Raw genomic sequence first — 10606 nt, forward strand, 5'->3', positions numbered from 1 at the left:
CGCGGGGGGCGGCTGCTGGGGCCGGCGGGTCCCGGTGCCCGCGGGTCCCAGCGGGCAGCGGGCGGCGGGGTCCCGGCGGGGCGGGCGGCCCGACGGGGCGGGCGGGCCGAGCGGAGCCGCCGCTGCTCTTTGTTGACAGTCCATGAAACAACTCGAGTTTTGCATGACTTCACAGCGGGGCGCCTGACGTCACGCGGTCACGTGGCGCCGCCTCCGAGTATATCTTTAACGGGAAAGTAATCTATCAGGCAGTCCGGACCGCCGCGCTTCCAAAGTGGCGAGCGAGGCCCCGCGACGCCCCGGCCTCCTGCCCCCGCCCCGCCCGGCCGCCGGGAGCTCCGTCCCCTCCCTCCGCCAAGGGGGGGAAAAAAAAAACAACCCAGGAAAGAGGAGGAAAGAGAAAAAAAAAAAAAAAAAAAGCCGAGGGCGGCGGAGCGGTGCGCGGCGGGGCCGCGACCGCGGAGCAGAGCGGTGGAGCGGCGGGTGCCCGCGGAGCCGCGGCGGCGGCGGCGGCCCCATGCCCGGCGCCCGCGGGCGTCCATCGCGGCGGGCGGGAGCCAGCGTCGCCGCCTGATCCCCGATGCCCGGCGGCGGGAGCGGGGCGCGCAGCCGGAGGTGACCGGGCGGCCAGGGCAGCCCCGCGCCGCGGGACGCCGCGGACGGGAGAGGAGCGGGCGCGGCCGCCCCATGCCCCGCGGGGACGGCGCCGCGGGGGGCAGCCGGGCCGCTCGGGTCTAGCCCCAGGGGCCGGTCGGAGGAGCGGCGGGAGGGGGGCGCGGGGGGAGCCCGCCGCGCCGCCGGGTGCGGGCGGGAGGCCCCGCCGCCGCGCCCCGTCCGCCGAGCGGGGATGACCCTGTCGGGCGGCGGCAGCGCCAGCGACATGTCCGGCCCTACCGTCCCGGCGGCCGAGGATGTGGATATCGACGTGGTGGGCGAGGGCGACGACGGGCTGGGCAAGGACAGCGACGGCGAGGCCGGCAGCCCCGCCGCCCTGCCGCGCCTGCCGCTGGACGAGGCGGCGGAGCTGGCGCTGCCCGCGGAGGCGGGCGCGGGCGCGGAGAGCGGCAGCAGCGGCAGCGGCAGCCCGGCCGAGGTGGCCCCCGGCGGCGCGGCCGAGGGCGGCAAGGGGGGCGGCGAGGAGGGGGCGAGCGGCGGCGGCGGCGGCGGGGCGGCGGCGGGGCAAAGCAAGCCCAAGAGCAGCCTGGTGAAGCCGCCCTACTCGTACATCGCCCTGATCACCATGGCCATCCTGCAGAGCCCGCAGAAGAAGCTGACGCTCAGCGGCATCTGCGAGTTCATCAGCAACCGCTTCCCCTACTACCGGGAGAAGTTCCCTGCCTGGCAGAACAGCATCCGCCACAACCTCTCCCTCAACGACTGCTTCGTCAAGATCCCCCGGGAGCCCGGCAACCCGGGCAAGGGCAACTACTGGACGCTGGACCCGCAGTCCGAGGACATGTTCGACAACGGCAGCTTCCTCCGCCGCAGGAAGCGCTTCAAGCGGCACCAGCAGGAGCACCTGCGGGACCAGACGGCGCTGATGATGCAGGGCTTCGGCGCCTACGGCCTCGCCGGCCCCTACGGCCGCCCCTACGGGCTGCACCCCGGCGCCTACACCCACCCCGCGGCCGCCGCCGCCGCGCTGCAGTACCCCTACATCCCCCCCGTGGGGCCCATGCTGCCGCCGGCCGTGCCGCTGCTGCCGTCCAGCGAGCTCAGCCGCAAAGCCTTCAACTCCCAGCTCAGCCCCAGCCTCCAGCTGCAGCTCAACAGCCTGGGGGCCGCCGGCTCCATCGTCAAGTCGGAGCCCAGCAGCCGCCCCTCCTTCAGCATCGAGAACATCATCGGCGTCCCGGCCGCCAGCTTGGCCGCCAGCGCCCAGACTTTCCTGCGGCCGCCCGTCACCGTGCAGTCGGCCCTGATGGCCCACCAGCCGCTGGCGCTGGCCAGGACCACCGCCGCCATCGCCCCCATCCTCAGCGTGCCTACCAACATCATCGCGGGGCAGTTCCTGCAGCCCGCAGCCCCCGCCGCCGCCGTGCAGGCCAAGTGGCCGGCGCAGTAGCCCCGGGCAGTGAGTTCCTGCAGCCCGGCCGCCCCCTCGGGGCTCCGCGGCCGCCCCGCCCGGGCTCCGAGCAGCGGGGCATCGGCCGCCCGCCGCCGCCGCTTGTACATATTTGTATCAAAAATCACTGACGTTGCTTTCGGGGTTTTTATTTTTCTAAAGAGGCGAAATGACGGTCGCGATTAGGAGCCGCGAACTTTCACTTTTTTTGAAGGTTCCGGCGCTCCGAGCGGTTTTATCTGAAATAAACGAACAAACGAGGAAAAAAAATGTATAAAAAAATTAAGCGGGGGAAATTTTAAATATTAAACGAACGAACAACAAAAAAAGAATTTTGGAGGAAAAAAAAACAAAGGAGGAAAACGCTGTCATTCTATTATAGAAGTCTGTTTATATATGAATGAATATATGTATTCTAAATGTTATCCCTTCGTGTTGTACACAACTTTGTAAATAAATTTTTAAAATGCTCTGCCCGTGTTTGTGTGAGAGGCGTATCTTTGAGCACCCACCCGAAGGACGAGCTGCGGGGACCGCGGAGGCTGGAAAATCCAACGGGCGAGCGGAGCTCCATCGGTCGCGGAGCTCCATCCCTCTTCTTTCCGCGGAGATTTGGGGTTCGCCGGTCTCGGTGCGATGCCGGACGGGTTTCCCACGGCCCCGCGAGTACCTTCTGCCGCTTCGGGATGCGCCGTCCGCGGCCGCGCAACGACAGCGACCGGCCCCGCTCGTTGCCGGACCGGCCGCCGCGGCGGGTCCAGCGTCACACCGATTCCTTCAAAATTAAACCTTCCCCGGCAGATCCGAGAGTCCCTCAACCGTGCCATATTTTTTTTTTCCTAAATATATTAATTTTTCTCACCCTGACTTCGGCTCTGCATCCCGGCGCTGCGGGATCCTGCCCCTTCCCGGCCGGAATAGGTACGCTTTGGGTTGGCTTTCGTAGCTAATTATAAGAGAAATTGTTTTAAATAAAACATGCTGGGGCTATCTAAGCAATGTTTACTATTTATTTTGCCGGAGGGGGGAGGAAATTATAGACGTGTCCGTGCGGTGTGAAAGCGCGGATCTTTCGTTTAGATCGGGAAAATAATTGGTGTTAATCGGCTCTGCGATCCCACGGAAAGGGAACGGCCTTTCCCAGCTAATTCCTAGTAACTAAGTTTTAAGGGCAGCTGCGAAAAAAATGTACATTTGTGTGCATTTTCGGGGCTAAAATAAAGAGGTCGCCAAGAGGAAAAGAGAATATTAAAAAAAAAAATACGTAGCGCATTACAATATTTAAAACACCGCTTTGGGGGGTTTAGTCTGGCGAGATCTCGGGCACCCTGTCTCTCCAGTGCACTGTCAGTGTTTGGTACTTCATTCTTTCCCTCGCAAAACGCTGAATTTTCATCGCTTTTGGAAACCTTCGTGGATTTTGCTTTTCCGCCCAAATAATGCGCTGTCTTTGTTAGGAAAACCGGCAGCGTAAAATGCAGGCGGGATGCAGCGGGCACCGGGTTTCGCTGCGGGAGGAGCTGGACGAGGCGCTTATTTCACCTCTAACACCCTTTGGGAACGGCGGAATTAAAAAAAAAAAAAAGTGTCCTTGCTTTCCTGGTAAGCAGTAAATATTATTTCTTCCTAAGTAAATATTTATACCTCCGCATACATAGACTAAAATAAAACAAGCAGCTTAGTGATGAGATAGTTTGAACTTTATAAATAAGGACTCGCTAATCATCTGACACGAAAAGGGAGAACAGGCACCTGAAGCGAGCGGGGATTCGGTGTCAGGCAGGGCCCTACATGGGCACCCGCGGGGCTCCTCTCCCCGGAGAAACCCAACGGATCTAAATTTGTTTGTGCGTGGCGGCTATAAAAGTAACAAGTTGTTTCACAGTTGTGTCTGGCTAATCGGTTTTACACAAACAGCAAATGGTAGGTGATTTGTGCAACACGCGCGGAGGTTATTTCTATATTTAGCGGATACCCCTGGGAAAAGAGAAAGGAGCCTCTTCTTGAATTCACTTTTAGGCTCAAGAAGCTGCTGATCCAGGGCTTCCAGAGGACACCGGATAACAGGGGCTCATTCCATTCCCCAGCCTTTGTTACTTATAAAATTACTCGCTCATATTTCCCCACATAGCAGCAATACCTCGGGCTCGGCATCTGCGCGCCGGCGGCGGCGGAACCGGCAACTTTCCTCCCCGCCGCCTCCCTCAGACGCGGCCCCGGGAGCCGCTTCCCCCTCGGTTACCTCCGTCCTCTCTTTCTCTCCCCCGGTTTCCCCCCGATCGCCGAGGAAAGCGGCTGGCGGGACCCTGCGGCGCCGGAGAAGCCTTTCCCGGGGAAGGGGCGGTGGCGGCGGCTCCCGGGGCCGGGCAGCACCGGGAGGGCGCGGGGCTCGGGAAGGGCCGCGGCGGCGAACCTCCCCAGCGGGAGCCGCTGGCTCCCCGCAGCCGCGGGGCCGGGCCGGGAGCGGCAGCGGGGGCCCCGCTGGCAGATGAGGACTCCCGGTGGCGGCGGCGGGGCTGCAGTGGCGCACCGGGACCTGCAGGGGGCGCCGCGGCTCCCGCTGCACCCGCGAGGAACGGGCGCGCCCCCCCGGGGCCGGGAGCACCCGGTGCCCGGAGTCGCCCGGGACGGGACGGGCTGGACGCGCTCTTGCAGCGGGCGAGACGACGGGGCGTCCCGATGGGTCGAGCAAAGCTACCGGCGGGGTTCGGGGGCCTCGGGGGTGCGAGAAGTCGGTCCCGAAACGGGAGAGGGTTTGCAGCCGGGCCGGCGACCGGCTTTCGGCGCACGGTGCTGCCCAGCGGAGACGGGCGCAGCCCTCCACGGCCGGGCCGAGCCGGGGACAGCCGGGGCCGGCCGGGGCGACCATCTCCCGGCGAAGTTTCCGCAGCCACTCGCTTCAGCCAGACAACAGAAAGTCTTTTTCTTGTTCTTTCTCTTCTTTTTCCTTCTACAAACTTGTCCGACGCATATGGCAAAACTTGACACGGCCGGTGACAGATGCCTATTAGTATAAGACGTGTCATGTCGGTCCCTGGGGTGTATTGAAAGTAACTAGATCCTAAGCACCGCGAAAATGACCATCCTCGCAGCCCGGAGAGTTTACCCAGAGTCATCTCCCCCCCGACCCCCCCCCCTCCATTATTTATTACAATTGCGGACCCGCCGCTCTCTCCGCCCGGGGAAGGAGCCGGAGAATGTACAATAGGCTGGAGATAGGATCTGGCCCTAATCCTCTAAACCACCGCGTTGCCTGAAAAAGAGACGAGATGGGCTCATCAGGGCCATTTCCTCGGCTGATGTGGGTCTCCCGGGGAACCCTCTCGCCTTCACTGCCGCCGGGGACGGGCGCTCCGCGGCCGCGGGAGTTGCGCTCTCCGCCCCCCCCCCCCGCGTCCGCGCTAACTGCTCTCAACGCCGCCTATTTATAGCATAATTGATCTCTCCCCGGGCACAGAGCGGGGCTGAAAGTTACAGGCTAATGGGTGTTGAAAGGCTGCGGCGAGCATTTGAAAAGGCAGGAAAAGATCTTTTGCGGTTAAAAATGTGTATTTATTGCGCGTGGACGTTGTTTCTCAGGAAGGAGTCCCAGCGTTCGGGCTATCCCCGCTCCAGCCTCCCGGCTGGCAGCACCGAGGGCAGTACAGCCAGCACAGCCGAGACCCGGAGGCAGCAGCGGGGCCGGCGGCCGTGTCCCCGGGGGGGGAGGCGGCGTGGATCCCCGGGTCAGCGGGGGCGCAGCCGGGCCCGGTCGCTGGCCTCCGCGGGGGGAGCGCTCGGAGACCCCGCTCCGGAGCTACGGGAGGGCAGAGCTGAGAGTTTGCCGGTGCCCGCGGAAGGGGCACCGCCGGCAGCGTCCCGGGGGCGTCGGAGGGGAGACGGCCGTCAGAGAACTTTCCCTCCCGGTGCTCCGGCACGGTCTGTCCCGCGGAGAGGTGGCCGGAGGAAAGCATCCACGGGTGACACCAGAAACCTTCGGGACACGGGCAGCGTTTGAGGACCGCTCTCGCCCCGAGGATGTCTGAGGCTCCCCGCTTCCCCGGCGGGTTACGGGCTTGGGTCCACGCCGGTGGTACCGGGGGGATTTTGCTCGGGTAACCGCGCACCACCCTGCAAATCCCCAGCGCTGCCCGAGCGGGGTCTCCGGGGACGGGCGGCTCCGAGCGGAGGGCGGAGGGGTCCGAGAGCTCCCGCCCCGGCGCTGGGGATGCGGCTCGCCCCGGTTCCCACCCCATCGGCCGGGCCTCCGTGTCCTGGGCGAGAAACAAAAGAAGAAGGGCGAGCATTTCGGTTTGGGAAGTGCCATCGCTCGTCCTTCGTGGGGCCCTGGGGGTCTCTCACTCCGGGAAAAATGCCACAGAGACTTGCTTTAGGGAGGTGGGGTTTTTTCCTGCTCCCCCCCCCGCAGGTCCGGGGCAGGGGGGCAGTTCCCGGGGGAGCGGGGAATTCAACGCGATTTTGGCTCCTGGGGCTCCTCGGGCAGTTTTGCAGAAGCTCCCTCGTGTCTGAGGCGTGCTTCGGGGCCCGTTCTCGCCTGCTCCTGGGAGGCCAGCACGGCCCGGGAAGGCGGAAAACCAAGCCTCGCCATTTTGGGGGTGTACTTCCGAGCGATTTTAAAAGGCAGCAGCAGAGGAAAAGCAGCGAGTACCGCGCAGAAGTTACGCCGCTCAGCCCCGCGGGTCCGCGGCTGCGGAGAAGGCTCGGCTCGGGCACAGCGCTGTCGTTTCGCGCATCCCCCGGGGCTGCGTTTGATACGCGCCCGCTTAAATCTCCGCGGAGCTAAAGTCTCCACGGGAAACTCCTCCCGGAGCCGTGCGCATCTGTGTCATCCCCGCAGCTCACCTCTTCACCGAGCCGGGAATTCGTGCAATTGGCCAAACACTGGTGATTCAGTTTTCTGGAGAGACACCACTTCTATTCCAGGGACTTGTATTGAATTACGTTATACTAGTCCTAAAACATTAAGCGTTATGTACTTAAAAGATACAGAGCATAGGTATTACATCCACAGAAAGTATTTTAGTCAGTGAATGTTCAATGTAGCAGGTAGAGATGAACTTAGCACGTCTTCCAGACTGAACTGGGAACAGACTCTTCAGCCATAAAATGCACTTAACAGTCTATTTAATAGTGGCGAGGTCCTTGAAAATGCAATATCCATGCTAATCTTGCCTTTTTCTAAATCAGAAATGAAAAATAGGTCAGTAAGGTAGAACCTTCCCCTTCCATTTAAAATGTGACATTTAATCTATTTAAATAACTAAGTAAACTTTATTAATTCAGGATTTGGTAAGCAAGCTGAGAAAGTAGGCACTTCGCAACTTTATTAAGACGGCGAAATGTGAGAGGGAGCGTCCTTGAACTCCAGGTTCAATAAAATCCCTGTTTCTTTGAGCTTCAGCAAAATGGAAATAGCCAGGACACGGGAAAACCGCTCAGCCTCTCCTCACCATTAAGGGATGAAACGTCTCGTCCTGTTTTACGGAGGGCTCGGAGCATCTTCCGGGCGCGGAGGCAGGAGCCTCCCCGGCAGGGCGTCCCCGGGGCGGGCGGGGGAAGCTCCGCGGTCCCCCAGAAGAAAAGAAAGCAAAAAGAAAACAAACCCAAACCTCAAGCTTTTCTAATTACTTTATTAAGTGCTAGTATTTGAGGGGGGGGGGAAAAAGGGGGAGTGTGTCAATCTCCCTGCAGGTTACGGTAGTGGTTTCAATGGCGTTTACTTCTCTTGCTGGGGAAATGAAGATGCGACAGAGCCGTGGCTACAACGATCTGTCAGTGAAGGGCTTTCACAGCCCGGCTGTCTGTCCGCACTCGCCTCCCCCAGCCTGACAAACGTGCCGGCTAAATTACGGGCGATTTTATAGTGTCGGGAACCCGGGAAAAGGTCAGGTTGTGAATCTGCAATTGAAAACGTCTCTAGAGTTTGTTTCCCCGCTCGCTCCTGCATCACGGCTCAGCTCAGAAACGAAATCCTAGATGAGTTGGGAAGCAACTTTTTATAGCCGCAGCCTCTTCCAGGAGTCAGTCCCTTCCTCCCGCCTGCCCTAGGAAAGACTTTCTCGTTACCCTGGCCGCATTTCACTCCAGATTTATGGAATACCCGGGAGATATTTGCCTTACCACCGCTCGGCTTTACATCAACCCTACGAGCCGGGGTGGAGGACCAGAGCCAGCAGACCTGCTGAAGCCTCCCGAGAACGCCAAGGGTTAAGAAAAGCCGTTTATCTGCTCATTATCGGTTTCTCTTTACTACCGAGCACCAAAACCAAGCCCCGCTCGTCTACTACCCCGCGGTATCAATGTGTCCTTAATGCCTTTTCCAGTCATTGATCTGGTCAAAGTCACCGCAGAAATACTAGTGACAGAGACTCAATTCCAGGCGACGTGACCAATGCAAGTATTTAGAAAGCATTCAATAAAAAAGCTTTCCCGGGGAGTGAATGATTTCACCTTGCAACAAAGAGCGCTCAGCTAATTGAAATAATGCACTTGAATGTGCAGCCGTGCGCTCCTGCTCGCCCATACCGGCTCCAGGACCAAATTATCAATAACCTGCAAGGTAAAACCTAAAAACTCTGTTTTTCTTTTTTTTTTTTTTTTCTTCTCCCCCCACCCCCCAGTAGGAGCCCACAGGCAACACTCACGGCCTTGGGGGTGGTGTAATACTGCTGTGCTGTGTTCCCTGGCCTCCTGGTTTGGGACCCGGCTTTAGGGAATTCTGGGCGTGAAAAATCCTGGAGGGAAGAGCAGAAGGCAAGGAGACAGGGACTGGGAGAGAAAAAAATAGAATAGGGACTTGCCGTGCTGAGAATTCACTTTGCATTGTGCATTTTCAGTGTCATTTACCACGCCAAAGTTGCGGTGGGGTTCAGGAGACATAACTCTTCCTATCTTCTCATTTACTTTGTAGTTGGCAGATGTTTAGAACTATATTTATTTTACAGATCTGTCATCTCCAGATATCTCTTAGGACCTTATTAATATCCTAAAATGGAACCATTTTCTTTAGCAGCAATATGAGTGATTGATTATAATAGATTTAGGTAAAATATGTAAAATTTGATGATCATAATCCACCATTGTTAATAGGATCACAGCTCTAAACACCTTGACAGGCCGCCAGACTAGTGTGATTTTTATGTTTACCTGTATAAGACCACAAACTTCTAGTCTGCTCATACTGTCCCGCCTGAGGTAACGCTCACAAGTGAGAATGCTGAAATTATGGCAGGCGTGAGAGGGACTGGGATGTCCAAGTAATTTGTACTCAGCTGACAAATGGTTGGGATAGTGGAGATTAGTATTCTGTATGATATTGCATTGGAAGAGCTACAAGGAAGAAAAGCCATCTCTGGTGGTATGCAATACTACATGTTGCCTAATGTTTATATATTTTGAAAAGAACCTGCACATCTAAACCCATAAATCTATGAAGAGTTTTGTTTTCCTATAATCTCTGGTTACTTCAACATTTTATCACAAGTGATCAGATATTTCTTGACCATACTGCCATTTTGTAGCAGTTGGGTTTAAATCCTTTACAACTTTCAGTCCTGGGATTCCAGTCCAAGGAGAACCGTGCCGACAGTTCATCTGGTAAGTCTGGCCATGAAAACTTCAGTATGTGGTGTTAGTTTTAAAAATAATCATTTTTTTACTAAATTTCATATCCCACCTACAGTTAGACACACAACTAGAAGAAAAACACAGCCATCTAAAGAAAAATAGAGACCATACTTCTAAGTATCGGTAAGGGTTGTCTAAAGATGATCTAGGACCATTTATATTATGCTATGTGCTTTGTCAAGACCTTAAAGAGGATGTCAGAGGGTAAAGCTGAAAGGTTGTAAAACAAAGGCCTGCGGTGCCCAAGATCTTTCTTCTCCAAGTTGGTTCCTAGCTATCGCCTCCCGGACAAAAGCTGAGGAGCTGCTTCCAGCTCTCTGGCGTGGCTGAAGAACAAGCCTTCCAGCTGCAAGAGAGCAAGAACAAACAAACACACACTCAGATTCGTTGCTGTATTAAAAAGCCAGTCTTTCCGTGTGCCATGACTATACTTTTCACCAATAACAGCCACCACTACATTTCCCCACTTCCCTTAGCTGCTGCAATAGAGACGTGAGCACTACCAGTGCCATGAAGGGACGCATGTGAGCGGGGTAAAAAAAAATAAATGACCGAGCATCCACTCCTGACAGCCCCAGCCGCGGTACAACGGAGCCCGGGGCAGGCTGGCCAGCGCAGAGTAGGCCCGTGAGCGGGGCCAGCACCGTTCCCACAGCGGCCGAGCACGAAGCAGCGCTGCCGTGTCTCCCGAGGTAAAGCTGCTTGTCGAGCCGTCATTCCCAAATCCCCTGATGCCTGCACCCTGCCACCTCCCAGGTGGCTCCTCTCCGCCCCCTCAGCCGGTGCCGGTCCCCAGGCAGCACCACAGCCCCGCTACCCGCCGCCACCCGAGGGCGGCAGCCGCCGAATCGTCCCGCCGCGGGCGGAACTGCGCAGGCGCAGACCTTCACCACGCATGCGCACTGCGCCGCCGCC

At 58.2% G+C, this 10606-nt stretch overlaps 1 protein-coding gene across 1 annotated transcript; it reads left to right on the forward strand.

The window, feature by feature from the left end:
• Positions 1-732: 732 nt before the first annotated feature.
• On the forward strand, positions 733-2529 carry FOXD3 (forkhead box D3). Its single transcript, XM_054833665.1, has one exon. It carries the CDS (start codon positions 848-850, stop codon positions 2063-2065), a length of 1218 nt encoding a protein of 405 aa, XP_054689640.1. The 5' UTR covers positions 733-847; the 3' UTR covers positions 2066-2529.
• Positions 2530-10606: the final 8077 nt, after the last annotated feature.

The sequence above is a fragment of the Grus americana genome, chromosome 8 (assembly GCF_028858705.1).
Source record: "Grus americana isolate bGruAme1 chromosome 8, bGruAme1.mat, whole genome shotgun sequence".
Taxonomy (NCBI): domain Eukaryota; kingdom Metazoa; phylum Chordata; class Aves; order Gruiformes; family Gruidae; genus Grus; species Grus americana.

Bases quoted from the DNA above. Each gene is read 5' to 3' on its own strand.
- FOXD3 (XM_054833665.1), top strand. From the start codon at position 848: ATGACCCTGTCGGGCGGCGGCAGCGCCAGCGACATGTCCGGCCCTACC.